The sequence below is a fragment of the Anopheles darlingi genome, chromosome 3 (assembly GCF_943734745.1).
Source record: "Anopheles darlingi chromosome 3, idAnoDarlMG_H_01, whole genome shotgun sequence".
In the NCBI taxonomy this organism is placed as follows: Eukaryota; Metazoa; Arthropoda; class Insecta; order Diptera; family Culicidae; genus Anopheles; species Anopheles darlingi.
In genome coordinates, this window is record NC_064875.1 from 59,169,542 (window position 1) to 59,187,041 (window position 17,500).

The following is a 17,500-nucleotide window of genomic DNA, read 5'->3' on the forward strand; positions in this document are numbered from 1 at the left end:
TCGCGGACAGATCGCTGACGCTCACACATGTTTGCAAGATGCGACGACGACGACGACGACGACGACGACGACGACGACGACGACGACGACGACGACGTTGAGATCTGTCCACACACCACGTGGCTTGGTGGATGTGTTTAGAACGCAAGCATATCGTGATGCTTGCCACAGGATGACGCATATATCTCATCATCCCCCTCCCCGGCCATAGCTGCCGTGTTAATGTGAACAGATTGGCCGTCAATTGAGTAAAAATCATCGTCCACCGGAGATGGGACACGATGATAGTCGCCGTCGTACTGAGAAAGCAACACTTTTCTATTCGAATGGCGTTTGAAGGATAAATAAGCCTTCTAATCCATCGCTTAATGTAATTAAAGCGTAATTAGCTCGTTTTAGAGTATGAATACGAGAAGTTGGCACCTTCGCTGACAGCATGCAGCACCATCTTTCACGTCCATGGGGTTGCAGTTGTTCTAAACCATCTACACTCGACCGTTGTTAGTTGGCAAACATCCCAATATGCCTGGCGGGTTCCTGGGGTGGTCAGAAAAAGGGCACCACCATCGCGCGCATTTATTATTCACCCTACATCACTTTGGTCTCTTCTTATCGCATTGCGCTATACCAAACTACCCCTCGTGACTTGATGATAGGCTATGCTATGGCCTAGTCAGTTCTACTGCGTCAGACGAGCAAGCGCGCGAATCATCGAGCTGGCCATGAGCCTGGTTGCCTACTGCTACTTGGATTGTTGCGTTCGTGATCAAGACGTTGTTTTTAGACCACAGGAACACTGGGATGAAGCCACAATGTATGCTAATCAGAAGAAATAGAGCATTTACTAGCCAAAACCAAAAGCAATTCCATTAAATTCCGTTTGTTCCACCCATGCGTCTCAACACTCCCACACCTTAAACTGCCTCCCGTTATGACATTTTATGACCGGCAACGGCAACTTTTCGGCACCCCGGGTACTATCGCACGCGCGATTCGCGATCGTTACGCAGCGATTGAGCGCGAGATCGCTAAAACCTCAAGCCGAGACGATTGTTGTCCCGGACCTTACTTAGTTCCCCGGATGGACCGACCGACCGATGGGCAGTGGGAAGTGAGTCAAGGTTCCAGAGCCTTTCTTTTGCTTCTTTATGTCGCTGAGCCAAGCGGTGCAGAATGATCGAACGCAAGAAAGCGTTACCGTGGACAGTGCAGAGAGCGCATCTTTCGCCCTTTCGCGCTAACCCAGGTGACGAAGGTGAAATCGTTAGAAAGACAGATAGAGGAGAGGCCGAGACCGAGCGAGGCCTTTGCAACCTTAATTGAAACAATCCGACAATTGCACGCACCGCAGATTACGGCGCGAGTGGATCTCGCGGTGATAAAAATCCGGAAGAAACTCAATGGGGAACTCAATTCAGCACATGATGGAAAGCTTTGTCAATGCAGGCGAAGAGTTTGGGAAAAGAAAATTTCCTAAACTTTTCTCGACTTTTCGGCACCGGCAGCAGAGGTATTGTTTATTGCATGAAAGGCTATTTGTGCATTTGCCGTTGCGCTTCCTTTTCATTCTTTTAGTGTCTATTGATCTTCGACTCTCTTCAGTCTGGTAATTGGCTTTTGTTTGGGAAAATGATTTTCACAAAAAGGTCTACAAACCATTAACGAGCTGCAGGAGTTATTGATGTCAGCATTCCTATGTGGAGAAATGCATTGACATCAAGATGGTGTAGTATCACCAATTCATAATTCCTACAAGTTGATCAAAGTCGCTAGAAAATCGCGCGTAACATTGTAATTTCGCACTTGGTTCTAGAGCTCGTCAAAAAAATTTCTCTGAGCTGAATTGGTGACAAAATAATGGTTACACTCGCTCATAAACACTTCTTCTTCTGCTTGTGAAGTTCCTGACTCGCAGTGCGCCCTTGTGGAACATTGTATAAATGCGATTACGAAAAGTCACACCAACGTTTGACTGCCGTAGCCCCAGGAACGACATTGGAACACCGGTCGGTTCGCTTGTTGGCCTTCGCCCTCCGGCCTCCTACTCGATCCGATCCCGGTCGTCATTATGCATTCATGAAGTCATCAACACAGGCAGCAGAAGCAATGGCAGCAGCATGACTATTAGTCATATGCGCGGTATGTGGTGTGGTGAGGCAGCGAGTACGCCATCTTTACCTCGAGGAGGAACCATATCGTGGAGTAGAGAGCAAACGAAGCGAAGCGAAACTGCCGCGTTTCTCTAAAAGGAAAGGGGAGAGACCCGTATTTAATGATTTAATTTAACAAATTTCGGTCCACCCTCGGTTCCATTGAATAAATCTTCATGTCTTACAACATCACAGGGAGGCAGAGACCGCCCTATGTATGTGTGTGATTGCGCGCACCCGCGCACTTGACACAGAGGACCTGCTAAGGTTGAGGTCAAATGTCTTCTCACCTTACCGTTACCCCCATGGACGGGCCTGCTGCAGGTTAGATCAAAGTTTTCATAGTGACCTTTTCGTACCAGTGCTGCATCAACGCACCAACCAAGCAGCCAACGGAGGCACACAAAGGCAATTACCTATTTATGATAAGCGAAAGAAGCGGAAGAGACCAAGGCGTACGTGCGTGTGGGAACGTTGAGGCGTGAAGCTCACATCGAATCATCATCGCGCAACCTGCAACTGGTTGCCGAGCGACTAAATGGTACAGGTTTCTTGTGCGATTTCCTGCGTTCCAAATCCACACCAGACAGCAAGCCAACCAGCCAGGCAGGACACGGTAAACCGCAACCAACGGGAACAACTCGCGCGCGCGAGCGAATCACCCGCTCTGTGGTTGCGGTTCAGTCTCCAGCAACAGCAGCAGCAGCAGCAGGTTGATGAGCGTGCGTCACCGAATTGTCATTGAGCACGGCATCGGAAACGGTAGTCTGGTGTGGTATGTGAACGCGTCCGCGGACTGCTGACACAAATACGCATCGTGTTGTGCCCCAAAAGCCCCACAGAAGAACGGGAGTGGAATGCGCTTTGGGTTTGGTGGTGGTCGTCGATTTTTGATTGGTCGAGCAGAAGCCTCTCTTAATGCACGACGCCATTGTTGAGCCACCAGCCACGAGGGTAAAGCCTGCTGAGCTTCTTAGTGAAAGGCCTGCTGAGCTATGTAAATTGCGTTAATTGTCACGACGATAACCTTGGCAACCATCATAGGCAACACTAAACCATTTTGATTCGTAAATCGGATCGGCCTTTTCCAGGTCCTGGGGTTAAGGTTGGTCTCGGGGTCCTGTTTGTGGGGAAAGTGTTTTAGGCTCCCCGCGAACGCGAACGCGAACGCGAGCCCCCTTCTAAACCTCAATGCGATGGTGAGATCGATAGCGAGTGTTCATAGGAGTGCCATTTGGGTTGAGAGGCCCCCTAGCGCCACAGGCGTTCGATAGGAAAGATATGTTTATGAAGCGGCCTGCCAGTGGCTACATGTACCCGGGGAGTGGAACGTGGCTTCTAATAGCTCACCAGAAGGCTGGTGCTTACGTTGTCACGGTCGGGAGCTTCGAAAAGCTAAAGTTATATGCTTTGCCGATGCTTGCATTACATTTTTATTCCAATATAAGGAATTCAACAGCAGCGAATGTCCGTTGCTTTAATGCGGATTAAGAATGCTGAGTGTTGTCTCGGGAAAATATGAAACACCACGGCCATCAAGTTGGCACACGGCGGAGGACGAGCAGGAATTTATTAACATCCACCTTCGTGTGTTCTGTTCCGTTCCGGAATGGATAACTATTAGCCGTCTTCAGGCAGTACAACAGGTCGTGATGTTTCCCAATGGTCGGTCATTACAGCTGTAGCTCACGCGTGAATTATGACCAAAGGGTGTTGAGCTTAGAAGGCGCGACTGACAGGTGTGCTTTACGGGAGTGATGAGGGAGTTTTTTGTGCTGAAGATGATTTAGTTCAACTAAATGTAATTTCAAATGCCGGAAGGTATAGCAAATTGCTGCTTCTCGGTGCGATAAGAGGGCGGTTAAGGGCCATTAAAGCGTATTTATAAGCACGCTTTCTGATGAGCCACATGCTGGTGATTCCGTGCTAGGTGTTAGTTTAGTAGCGAGTGACCTTAGTTGGGGATTTAAGTGTAATAATTGTCTATTGCTCCCCGGTTTGAGCATATATTCTCTGGAAAGTTGCAAGAATTTTTGTCTTCAGATACAGAACTACCAACACTATCAACAACAATGATGGGTTTTTTGGACAAAGGTAGCATAATTGGCTGCGTTGCACTAACAGCCTTTTGGATTGATTCGGACGTGTCTTTGTTCTCTTCGTCGAATACAAAGGTGAGATTGGTAAGCTATTAAAAACTTTAACGGACCACCTCATTTTTTTTAAATGTTACGAAGTACAATGTAGACTTCTTTCTACTGAAATTAAATATCCCTATCGCTCCAGTTTGAACATGAATTTTGTCGATTTTGTAAATCTAAATTTTTGTAAATCTTTTTTCAGCAGTACTGTTATGTGCTTGTTTGATTTGTTTCATATTTCCTGTACACCTAGGCGTCAATCAGGTCCTAAGACTCATTGGTATTTTTTTATCTTAATAAATAAATAAATAAATAATGTTGAACGACATTCAATGCATGTATATTCGTCGCTGTGTTCCATCCTGTAAATTCTTTATTATGCGCGTTCCAAAGGAGGTACCCAGCAGATCGTGGGATCCAAGATGCTGCACCTAATGAAACACTGATCGCCCCTGCCTGAACAGTGAGAAACAGAGATTCGAACTTACATATTTCAACCATCGTCATCATCATCGTCTTCATCACAATTCAAAGTGCTCTCGGCCGGTGGCCGGAAGGAAGCAAATAACGCTTCTTGCTTCACATTTCCAATGATCATAGTAATCGAATCGCGATCTGATTCGCTCTCATCTCGATCTATACCGGAAAACGGAGGGGAAAATGCGACAATTTCCTTCCTTTCTTCCTTCAGCCAACCGTCGTGACAAAGATTGGCACCGCATCTTCGCCCGGTTCCATTATTCACTTTCGCATGATGCTCGGTGTCGCGCTCCGACGATTTAGTAGCTAGATAGCTTCCCGTGAGACTTCCACGCTGCTGTCTCTGGTGTCTGGTGGTCGATGCAATTACACGATTAGGTCGCCAGTTCCGAGAAGTCATTTTTCAATTTTCCTAACACAATTTGTACATCTTCCGGCCCTTCCGGTAAGGACTCTGGGAGAAATTGCAGAATAAATATGTTACAGGAGGCCAGATCGTGCACGCACGATCCCCGCATTCGTCGTCTGTAGAATTTACGATTCTCAGGGACTGATTGAAATGAATCACCCTTCCTCCTTTCGCCTTCGTCTGCTACGTGTACCCTCTTTGCCACCGTCGGTCCCCTTGTCGAGATGCATTCGCATCATTTAGAAGGAAATCACCAAACACACACACACACGCGCGCGCAGATACAAAGCTCGGAGTTTGGAGGGTTCGTTCGGGGCACGTGGCCGAAAAAGAGAAAAAGGGAGTTTTGCTGGCCCAAAAAAAACGTGTGCAACAAGGGACCGGATAGGATTGTCTGCTCGTGAACTGTTCGCAAATGCACATCCCGGTGCTCGTATGTGTGTGTGTGTGTTCTCAGACGTGTTGCGTGAGCGCGCGTATCACGATATTCCCCTAGGGTCTGGCACTCCACATTCTGGCCTAGAACTCTGGTGGTTGCCCCGATTCGATGCGAAGGGTGAGGAGTTAGCAGAAGCGATTTGGACAATGGATAAAAGACGCAATGCAATCTAATCACATCACCCTTCGCGGCGTGCTCCGCGGAGTGTTCGAGCTAACGGAAGGCCGTCCCATTACGCGTATTGGTTGGAGGATTGTTCCATGGGTTCTATCCGATTGGCTTGCATCCTGCCTCAAACGCATATGGCATAGAGTGTGGCGTTCGTACTACAATTTATCGGCCAGGTCAGTGAGTTGGCATGTGACCAGACCTTTCTAGAAACTAAAAATCAAAATCAACTACCACCAGAAGTACAGCGCTGATTTGCAGAGCACAGTTGCTGATTACGTCTTCCGTCCAAAATGAAAAAACATCCCAACCTACTCCGTTTTTTTATAAACGCATGGCGTCATCATACTTTTTAGAAACCAATTGTTGCTTCCAAATGCCGAACACATCAGGCATGTGCGCTAGCACCCATGCAAATGACCACCACATGGCTTGGCGTCTTCGTCTGGCCGAGCATTTTCAAGCTGCTTATCGTGTACACGATCGGGAAAATGGAACTAAATGTACACATCGCATGGCGGTCGTGGTAATGTAGAAATTTCGTGATCATAGACGTCTCCGGACTCTCCCGGATAACTTGGGCTGAGGTTAGGTCGATTGCACTCTGACCATTTCTCCGCTGCTTGCTGTGGGTGCTTGAGAACAGGATGATCGAGTGGGTTTTAGTTGATGGATTGTGAAACTAGGGGAGAGAGAGAGAGGGAAGGCCAAGTAGTACGATTCCCAAGTGAACCGACCTCTGACATCATGGCAATGGGTGGTGGTCAAGTCAAGTAGCTCGCGCTCTTCTACCACTCGATGTGTGTGATTGATGGTGGTGGCGGAGTTTGTTCTGATTGTTTATCCTTGAGCTTCAGACTGTCCGTGAGCACTCATAACGCGCTGATGATGATGATGATGATGATGATGAGGGGGTTGATGTCAAAGTGACATGACATTGGCCTTTCAAAGGGGGTGGCCACATCAAGGGGGGGGATGCATTTGCAGAACGAAAGTAGTAGAGTTGCTCTCGTTGTTAAGACGTCGCGATACTATTTTGACGTATCGTAGCCTCCATTTGTTGTCAAACAGGATTGGATCGTCGTGCATTTACAGGCGGTTACATGATGATGATGAGTAGCTCCCAGGTCTCACATACGGCATAGTAGGCGCGAGTGAATACCGTTTTTGAATGAACGACGATTGTGCGCTTCTTGGGTGTTATGCTCCACAGAAGCACAACACAGACAGAAGGACGGACAGACAGACAGTAGTAGATACAGCTGGGCTGTGCACCATACTGCGTGATGGACGCATTCCATCACGTAATGATGGTGCGTGTGTTTTGGGACACAGACAGTATGAAGCTTCTTGTTGCAATCCATTAAAAAAATGCTTATTCTGTCAGATCAGTCCCTCAGACCGAACCTCATTATCACACTCTGCGCTACTAGAGCGTGTGTGTGTGTGTGTGCCATTATGTAAAGATAAGCTGAGACTCCCCTTTGCATGCAAGCATACATGCATGTGGTGCATAACGAAATGGATGCTAATGGGGCGTGTTAGGCGTTAAGCGCGGGGGTCTTATACGCGCCCACGATGCTCGTGATGGTTTTGTGGGCAGGCCAGTGCCGCGAGCCCCAGTAATCATGTAAGCCAGCTGAGCGAACGGCCCACTGCCGAGAGCTGGAGTGTAATCGATATCGATGCAACGATTGCACCCACCTCGCGTAGGCACCCCTGGCGGCTAGCTAGCTGTCGGTGGAGGCAGCTCCTTGCGTGGGGTAGAGCCTGTCTGGTGTTGTCTGGCCCACGCGAAGGCCTTGCGGTAACAGGAAACGCTTACCGCGCGTTGCCTGTGCGTGTCATGTTCGACAAGTTGTTTTCTTATTGGAAAACAGATGCTTTAACTGCACTTGCTGCACATGTGTCTGCGCGGTACGGGAACTAATTGAAATAAGGTTGGAGACAAATTGGATTAATTTTAGGATCACCGAACTGAAGGACAATTGCAGCATATGTTTTCGGTACCTTCCAGATTCATTACCTCAGAAAATGGAAATGTTCACCAAAGGAAAGGTTTCGAGTAACCGATTTTTCTTCGTTTTGGTGTCTCTTTGTGATAATACATATTTTTTATCAATAGGAACAGTAGGAATATTTGGAAAACTCAATTCTTCTACCAGCATTTCTTGCTTTCAAACTAAGGAAGTGTAATTAGCGTTAGTGGAATCAACAAGGCGATCACGATACTTCTGTTTTTGAACATAAACTATTTTAAAGTAGAGCAAATAGTATGTCTTACAAGTAAGTAAAAAGGCGTCCAAAGGTAAATTTAAATCCATTTATGGGTTGTAGAATATACCACCAAAAAACCAACTTAGTTAACATTATATTTTAATCCTTTTGCAACAAAAAAATCGTATTATTTTGTTCTTCAATTAACCTCTTCAATTAATTTGTATTTATTCTTAGTTTCTCACATTGTTAAGAAGTACATAAACTACTCACCCTTCTGCGTCATACGTAAGATATAACGACGCTACAAATTGGCAGAACTGTTGTAAGAATGAAATCTAAAATAGATAACTGGCAATGGGGCCACGCTGTCCAGTCCAGAACCTTGTTATCATCATAATAGACCGTTTTTGTGAAACGCTTTGTCTTCCATTTTTCGATCGAAAGATTACGAACAGGACATTGTATTCCGGGGGCTGACACATCCACGGCCATGACGCCACCCGTCGACAATGATGTCCTGCTGATCACGAGGAGAACGAATGAACAGCAGAGTTGTGTTGCTTCGGCTCCAGGCGAGCTGCAGATACACAGAAACACAGCTGGTGCCGCTATAATTAAACGGAAGTCTCGGCTTCTGTTACCCGGGGTGTGACACAACAGCGGGGACACTTTAGATCGTTTGAAGAAAAAGTCGAAAGAACCACTAGCGACACAGACAACCGGCACCATTATCTAGGTCAATCGCAACCAACTGACACGCGAGTTTCATGAGGATAATCCCCGTGGTACACCGTGGTGTGCCATCGCGATTGGGGGTTCGGTGCCCCTGCAGCATATCGCGGAAGCATCCATCCAACTAATTACTGTCGACATCACCGGCGACACTTTTGTGGGGCGTTGAGTGTGATTAAGTCATGAATCGGGCGGCTGCTGAAGTGGTGCTAAAACGCGCTTTATCTATAGACCGTCCTTGCAGTGCAGTTCCGAGTAGCAAAAAATAAGAGGGAGAAGCCAAATTCCTTGTCAAATTCTTGGTGCTAATAAGCTTAAACAGATGACCTTTTTCGTTTTTCGACGTCATAGACAAATTGGATTTGGATTTTTACAAATTTTCCTCGGCCTGCCTTGACTTACTATGTCTTCAGCGCATACTTTTTTTTAGGATAAATGGACTACCTAATGCGTGGAAATGTCGTCCCACAAGGTGGCTCATGTGGTATTAACACGAATATACCTTTTCCGTTTGGTATTTTGATTCCTTATTCCAAGTACTCCGTGGCGAGGTGTCTCCCGCTGTTTTGTCTCAATATGCATATCACCTTGGAATGGTTTCTTTCCCGTTGACCAACTCTGTTTTCCGACTAATGCGTGAACACCCCACGATAGCCCAGACACAGTCAAGAAGTGAAACGCAATCGGTTGTATGTGATAGTCTTTTGTATTCAATGCCCAGAGAACTAAGGATAAGAGGGCTGGGACATAAAAACAACGATATAAATACGACATAAACAGACGGACAGACCACCAACGCAGAAAACAATGAACTTAGTCGCCGCTTTATTATAACAAATTCTTTCGTCTTTCTCCCACCCGTTCCGAGTATAGGTGTACCGATGAACCCACCGCTGATCGATTCGACGGAAGATCCACATCCCAGCCTGTCCGATTGGCACGACTACGAGCCGAACCTGGAGTTCGATGATACTGAGCTATCCCAGACGGCGGTACCGGAACCGGGCGCTACCATCGTTTTCGACGACACCAGCTATGCCGGTAAGCTTTTCCCGCCCATTGGCCATCGGAATTGGAGGGCTTGTTGACGTCCATCATCACGATTGGCACGTGTCTTGGCATCCATCGGGGTTGAGTGAGTGATGCGGGTCAACTTGCAGTGAGCCATGCACCTGTACCTTGACCACGGCATGGCCAATTGGATAAATGATTCAATTAGTATATCCCCTCGCCATACGCCGGTTTGGCATTTTGCCCAATCTCTGTCTTTTAAATCGTTCTTGCAACGACACGCAAACAGCCTCTTCCTGGTGCTGTTCAGTTCTCCGTCTGCGGTTGCTGCTTTTCTGTCATTCGAGAACTGTGATTGCGGTCCCTTCTCCTATGCACAATCGTGCTCTCTCCTGGATAAGCTAGAATTGTTAGTTTTTCTTTCTATTAAACTATATTTTGTATTGATTTTCCTTTTCAATTCTTGTTTCCAACCACAAAAGGGAGACGATTCTGTCACTCACTGTGTACTTGAGTTCTGCAAATATCATTCAAAAAGGGTCTACTCTGCATGTCACAATTACCCCGTTATCTTGCTCGCTCTTCATATAAACTTCGCAAGCAATATGTGCGCGCCTTTCACTGCTGGTGTGTTTGTTAGATAAAGGTATCGGTATTGATAACATCCTGGTTGGACGCCACGCGATACCGATGATGTCATTTACGTCAATTTGAGTTCGAGCACAAGCCACACCGCACACAGTACACAGTATGTCCATCGTTAAAGGAATTGTGACTAATTGAGTTCCCATTTCCATTTTCTGTCCACCGAGCAGCCGAGTTTGAGATTCCTTCTGCGGACGAAATTATCGCCACTACCCTCGAGGCAGACAACTACGAGGAGCAGCTGAAAATGGTTGAGGTAAGAAGGGCATCTCCACTAAAGTTTCGATGAAATGGATCGTTCTTTAAATCTCTCTGTTTCTTCCCCTCCCTTCGACCAGCCCGACGAAAATGCCATCCGGAAGGACTTTAAGAGGCGAAAATTCATCGAATTCATCGGCACCGACAAACAGGGCCAACCGATTATTGCCATCTACGCGTGCCGGTTACCGGAGCGAAAGGATCTGAACTCCAACATTTTCATCGAGTAAGTAACAATCGGAACAGCGAGTGCGCATCTGGAGAGCAACCCGTTAGTGTGCTCTGTGAATGCCTTTTCTTCCTCGAAATGAGCTCTGATGGAAGCATTATCCCTGACCCCAAAAAAAAAGTGCTAATTCATTCTGGGCCAGCGACTTCCACTTAATTGCCGAATGATCAACAAGGTGGCAGGTTGGCTGGCAGTTCAGCGAAGACGTCAGTGACGCACTCAGCTGATCCGTGTCCTCTCGCGTGTTAGTAATTCTAGGAAATTCGCTTTCACCAGACGTTCACGACGCGTATATCAATCTGCTACATCCCATCGTTCCTGGAAGCCGTGCCTCGTGGTTAACTCTTTCCCAGTAGGTGTCTAGCTCATCTCATCCCATCGTTCAACGTTTCTGCGCAGCAGACTGTCTACCATCCGTTTGGTTGCCGGCTGACCGCTTTTCGCGGGGATTTTCCCCGGCAACGGATGCGTATGCTTTGCAGTGCGTCTTTCTATATATTTCTGGGCCAAACAGTAATTACCTCATTGGCGGGCGGGTTTAGCGTTCCCTTTCAACGGAACTGCCGGCCCTCCTAAACACATGTTCCGGAATCACGAGAATAACAAATGTGTACTAGAGGAGAGGCGCTGCGTTTGAAAACCAAAGAAGAAAAAAAACGGGTTCACTTTCATCTGCCCCAGAACGTATTGTGCAACGATCGTGCGCTTGAATGATCAGAACGTTTCTCACCTTGGCGGACACCTTGCCTGGCCCATCCCGCGCTTTGACGATACAAATCAATTAGCAACATAGAACTCGGTGTGCTATCTTCTCGGGGATCATATTTCAATGCTCTCTCGCGCCACCACCGACCGTTCTACTCGAGGGTCATCATGCGGTTGTACCTACTGCTCACCTCGCACCGTTTGCTGCAGCGCGCTTGTTTATGTTTGAGGTGGGTCCGCTGCCAGCATATTGCGCCATCGCGACGACGACGACGAAGACGGTTACGGTTTGGTGCGGCCTGGGATAGGAGGCCACCGATGACGTCTTCACGAACGACATCGCTTTTTGTGAAAAACTTTCTTCCTCGCGCGCGCGCTCCCGTTTCTCGTTCACTAGGAGGGAGGGCAGGTTGCGTGTTCTTGTACCCTCTTGTCTCTATGCCGCCCTCCTGCTAAGCGCAAACCTGCCTTCGTGTGCAGCATCTTGGTGTGTGAGCAGCAACAGCAGCAGCAGCAGCAGTTGGCTCAGTGGGTTTGTCCGGATTGCGGCGTGGCGTGGCCAAACGAAAATAATCTCTTCGCCTCCCGCAGCAGCAGCAGCAGCAGCAGTAGAGCACGATGCGAGCTGGCATTAAGGTGGTGGCAGTCGCAATGCTCAGAACGCGTGACACCGTTCAGATCGGTGATCGTGATTGAGTAGATCGTTCTCTTGGATTTTCAAATCGGGATTTTGTGTTTACTTGTTAGTACCATCTGTTGAATAACTTGCTGAGAAAGTGAATGCTTCGCTATTAAATAACTTAAAGTGAGTTTTGATTGTATAAAAGACGTGTTTCCGAAATGGATCTTAAAATTTCTCTACTACTGGATAGTGTGCTAACTGTTACAACCGAATACTAACACGTGTACCTTCTGTGCCCTTTACGCGCGTTACAGTTTTATCATCAAATCGATGGAAGAGTTCGTCCAGAATGACTACATCCTAGCGTACTTCCACCAGGGCATGAAGGATAACAGCAAACCGGCCCTCCAGTTCCTGTGGAACTCCTACAAGGAGCTCGATCGAAGTTTTAAGAAAAATCTAAAGAAACTTTACGTGGTGAGTGTGTGGCTCCTTCCGTGGCATGTGAGGTGACTTGACCGCAAATGAAACGATCTCATCCCATTCCCATTGCCACCCGATACACAGGTCCATCCAACCACCTTCATCAGGATGGTGTGGTTCTTCTTCAAGCCGATCATCAGCGAAAAGTTCAAAAGTAAGCTGATCTACACGAGCAGCCTGGACGAGTTGAAGCAATCGCTTGGCCTAAACACACTCAAGGTGCCGGATCCAGTGCGAGAGTAAGTTGTGTGAGATTAATCTATTTCAGAGCACACTTAACACTATACTAACATTTCACCACGATCATGCGACGCAGGTTTGACGAGAAGATCAACAATGGCACGAGACAACGCTTCGGACCCCAAGGGAAGGCGTCCGGTCACCACGGTAGTTCCCCCTCGACGCCAACCATCCCGAAGACGGCACAGTTTGGTGTTTCGCTGCGATTCATAATTGAAAATAGCGCCTGCCTCAACTGCATACCACCGATCGTACGAAAGTGCGTCGATCATCTGTCGCTACCAGATGGTAAGTTAAACGTGATGACCCTCTATGACTCATCGTTATTACGCCAAATGGCGAGGGAGAACGTATGGGATTAAGCGTCATTCTGAATCATTATCAAGCGTGTTCTCGATCTCGAATTTATACTTACCTACCACTCACTCCCTTTCCTTTCTTTCCCTGCAGTTGTCGAGACAGAAGGTATCTTCCGACGGACAGGCAACTATACGCACATCAAGGAGCTTCGGGCGAAGATCAACGCGGGCGAGGAGGTGCAGCTGGCCAACGAGGACACGCACGTGACCGCCTCCCTGCTGAAGACGTTCTTACGGGAGCTAGAGGAACCACTGCTAACGTACGAATTGTACGACGACATTACGCAGTTCAGTGAGTGGAAAACGGAGGAGCAGCGATCGCGCAACGTGAAGCAGCTTCTGCGCGAGCGGCTACCGGAGGAGAACTACGAGCTGTTCAAGTATATCGTCGAATTTCTCGGCAAAATCATGGAGCGTAAGGACTTCAACAAGATGACCTCCTCCAACCTGGCGATCGTGTTCGGACCGAACCTGATCTGGCCCAAGCAGGAACAGATGTCGCTCGACGAGATCGCACCGATCAATGCGTTCATCGATTACGTGCTGCAGCATCAGGACGACATCTACTTCGTGGACATCAACAAGAAGGACCGCGGGACGTACGATTAACCGCGGTTGATCTAAGTGGACTCCCTTTCGGGGGGAGAGAACACACTACAAATCACTGGAAATCGAAACATTCTACATTCTTCGTTAATAGTCTACTTAAGTCCGGGGACAAGTGCATGGCTCCTCCGATTTTCTCTGGTCTTTCATTTCCTTTACTTTTTGTTTTGCTAGTGTCGTAAGCGAGATTATTTTAAATGGACGATCGATCAGCGGTCGAATGTTGATACCATAATTAAGGTTTAGGAGCTAGTTCAAGAGATGGCACAAGATATGAAGTGGATCTGTGAGGTGCAGGCGATACGTAAGGGTAACAGGGCAGTGTTGTTGTGTAAAGAAATGAAAAGATTTTTGTAAAATATAAAGTTAAAGTGAGAGCAAGCGCAGGGATGCAGCGTTCCAGAGCAATTAGTCAGTGAATTGTGAATTGTTGAAACAATTTATTTTTTTTATTTTTAGCTAAATAGATTCTAACATCCACGGTCAGCAGCACGGAAGTGTGTGTGTGTTTTTAGTGTGTGCGCAGAAATATGAGGTTAGGTATGTAAGCGAAAAGAAAGTTAACCAGGGCAGAGTTTGTGGTTTGTTGTGTTGTGATGAGAGTCGCTAGCCTCTTACTTGTTTTACCTGGCGACATTTCAGTCGCAGCGCGGTCAGTAGTGCATACGGGAAACCAAAGAAATGGAAGGCCGCCGATCCGCATAGTGGATCGAGCATTAAACGCACAGCTACGTCAGCCCGTTTCTACACGCTGCTGCAACCGCTGTTCAACAGTCACATCACAGTAAGCCGAAAGCAGAGAGAAAGTTAAAAACGTTAATAATACAACGATTTTAACCATGTATTCCACTCCTCGAATCCCCCCAAAAAAAAACATGTAGTCACACCGTGTAAGTAAATAACCATGCTCGTGGTAGCAGATGAAATTCAATTTTAACCATTACCGTCAGACCCAGAGAAGCAGGAAGGTTCAGGCTGTGGAAGACAACCGGTACGAGGGATTATTATAAAAAAAAAAAACAATCCCATCATTCAATTACTAGCGGATAGGGTGCGTTAGCACGCAAAAGGGATTGAGATAGAGGCCTGAAAACAAAATATCAAAAAATAGTTTACACAAAAATGACGCATAAATTAGTGTTAAAATGTCCACAGTGTCCAGTCTTTAACTCGAAAAACTGAATTCGCAACAAAATGGGTAAAAGGATCGCCACGTCACCGCTGGATCTACGTTTACGAGAAAGAAGGAACAACAGGAGAAGGAAATAAAATAGTCCGTGTAAAGTTCAAAAAGCGCAGCGTTCGTTTATAATCAATATATATAATGTTTATATTTTCTTTCATCTCGCTCATCATGTTTCACACTTTTGCGCGCTCCCTCGCCTTCAGAGTGCCCTATACATTGTTGTTGTCCTATCTTTACGCTTATCTCCGTTCGATTTTGCGAGTTGCATCACTCCACCTCGCGCCTCCTTTGACATACATGTATGAAACAATAATCGCGGTTCAATATTCAACCATCAAGTTGGCGGACGCCAGTTTGCAAATAAATGCGTTTTCGTTTCGTTGCATTGTGTAGTTGGCCTATACTTCTATAGTATGTGTGCTGTCTCATCAATCTGCGATAGTGCACGTTCTTGTTTCGCGGCCACTCCCAATTCCTACACAAAACCGCAGGATCTTATAACACGCTACCACCATCCATTCTTTTATCTCTTAAATTCTCTCTCTTTCTCTATACTCAGCATCAGCCAGAGCAGTGAATGGGCGACCGCAGATTAACAGATTCAAAAAACGGGCTGCCGTCCATCACTGAGTGGCATCTACTGCACTAGGACAAGTTCTCCTCGTTGCTGTTACTGAAACAAGACCTCGAACAGCCTTTACAGCGATGACAAGGGGGAAAAACAAAACAAATCCAAGTCACTCTCTTATCACTTATCAAGGAGCAATCATTCCCGCACCTCCTACTCCACACTCTATGACGCTGGCGCAATAAAGACTATTTGCCTGCAAAAATTGCAAATTCCCTGAGGATCAGCGAGAGAGAGCGTATAACGCCCTTCTCTCCTTGGCCTTGGCATTGCTTACAAGATGATCAAGCGTTTATACGGTACCACTTCGTATAAACTTTGCTTTGCAATCTCAACACGTGCGCTCTTCGCTTCTTGTGTGTGACACGGCCCACCAAAAAGGGGTGCGCGGACCAAAGTACAATGATCATCAACGTCATATTCGGCTGTCTTTAAAAATTCACTCATTCAACTACAGTAGCAATCACTAATTGGGATCACTGACTGGCTTTATCTCGAGTTAACCAGTCGCTCCACATCCGGGCAAATTGGATTACAATTCTCCGTTAATCTAACAAGTGCTACTGTGCACCACCCTTCACTTTAGCTCTTTCACTCTTTTTTATTATATTTTTTGTGTGTTTTCTTTAAAGGTTTTACTTTATAAGGAGTTCATCATCACCATCTGTATCTGTACACACACATACACACACGCATTTTCTCTGGCTTCAAACGTACATTCTACGCTGGCTTTTTAATGCCGGCAAAATAAACCGGAGCTCGGTTTATACCTTCGATGACGCACTGTGGTCTCTTCATAGTGGGTTCGTTATCGTTTCTCAATTTTACTGGTGTGATAAAGTAAACAATAATGCTTGCTGGTGCTAATGTGGCCGCAGGCTCTTGTTTGCTGCTGCCTGCGCTGCGCTGCATGCATACATCCGTGTGCTGATGATCGTAGGCTTAAGCGTATAAATAAAGCGTTTTCTTAAAACCGTTTCGCCATATGCTCCTCCTTCTCGTCCTCCTCCTCCCCATCAGTCGATGGTCACTCCTCTTATTCCCTTTTCCGTTAGCTCCCTATGCTCCCAATGCTGATGCCGATTCCGAACGAAACCTACTGACGATACGATAGATGCTGTTGCTGCCGCTGCTAGAACGTGCTAGAGCACGTGCATCACCTAACTACCGAACGACACCGTTCTCACTGCGGTGGCTGCTGCTGCTGATGGTGTTGGCCACCTGTAAAGCTAAAGCTAGTGGGGACTTGATGTTGCGTGAACTGATACCCTGCAAAAGTACAAGCCCCTCGAGGGGAGGGGGGTAAGCCATTTGCATTACGGAGTTTGGAGGGGGGTAGAGAAAGAAAGAGAGAGAGGCAGAGGGTCCGGTTTACGCCGCCATGAGCATACCTCCACTCTTTTCGATCTGCTTCGAGCGTTTGATTTCCTTCTTCTGGTTCGCCATCTGGAACACCTCCTGCAGTTGCTTCTGCTCGACGGAGTTCAAGTTTCGCGTTAGCATCGTATACCAGGCCGGATCGGTACTGGGGAGACCTTGAGTTGTGGCAGAGAAAGAGAGAGAGAGAGAGAGATTCATCATTAAAATAAATGTATTGGTGGTACAAAGCAAGAACGCATGGCTACGCACTGGTCATGACATCCTGGAAGAGGATGTACTCATCTACAGCATTCGGATTGTCTTCGTCATCCAGTGGCGTCGTGTAGCCTTCCAGAGCTGTCTCATCGAGCTCATCGCCATCCTCATCGTCATCATCATCGTCATCATCATCGTCGTCACTGTCCGCATC

At 47.0% G+C, this 17,500-nt stretch overlaps 2 protein-coding genes across 4 annotated transcripts in view; one reads left to right on the forward strand and one right to left on the reverse strand.

The window, feature by feature from the left end:
• LOC125954715 (rho GTPase-activating protein 68F) overlaps positions 1-14,966 on the forward strand; it is a 16,475-nt gene extending 1,509 nt beyond the window's left edge. For all 3 annotated transcript variants that reach the window (XM_049685231.1, XM_049685230.1, XM_049685232.1), the window contains exons 3-9: positions 9,613-9,780; positions 10,566-10,651; positions 10,734-10,879; positions 12,524-12,686; positions 12,777-12,931; positions 13,009-13,220; positions 13,383-14,966. In XM_049685231.1, coding sequence (XP_049541188.1) covers positions 9,613-9,780; positions 10,566-10,651; positions 10,734-10,879; positions 12,524-12,686; positions 12,777-12,931; positions 13,009-13,220; positions 13,383-13,900 — 1,448 coding nt within the window. In that variant the 3' untranslated portion in view covers positions 13,901-14,966. The remainder of the gene's footprint in view (positions 1-9,612; positions 9,781-10,565; positions 10,652-10,733; positions 10,880-12,523; positions 12,687-12,776; positions 12,932-13,008; positions 13,221-13,382) is intronic.
• A 211-nt stretch (positions 14,967-15,177) lies between these two features.
• Positions 15,178-17,500, reverse strand: part of LOC125954708 (importin-7) — an 8,200-nt gene continuing 5,877 nt past the window's right edge. Inside the window, exons 7-9 of the mRNA XM_049685212.1 lie at positions 17,341-17,500; positions 17,103-17,246; positions 15,178-16,980 (exon numbers count right to left, since the gene is read on the reverse strand). Of these exons, the coding sequence (XP_049541169.1) occupies positions 16,895-16,980; positions 17,103-17,246; positions 17,341-17,500 (390 nt within the window). The 3' untranslated portion in view covers positions 15,178-16,894. The remainder of the gene's footprint in view (positions 16,981-17,102; positions 17,247-17,340) is intronic.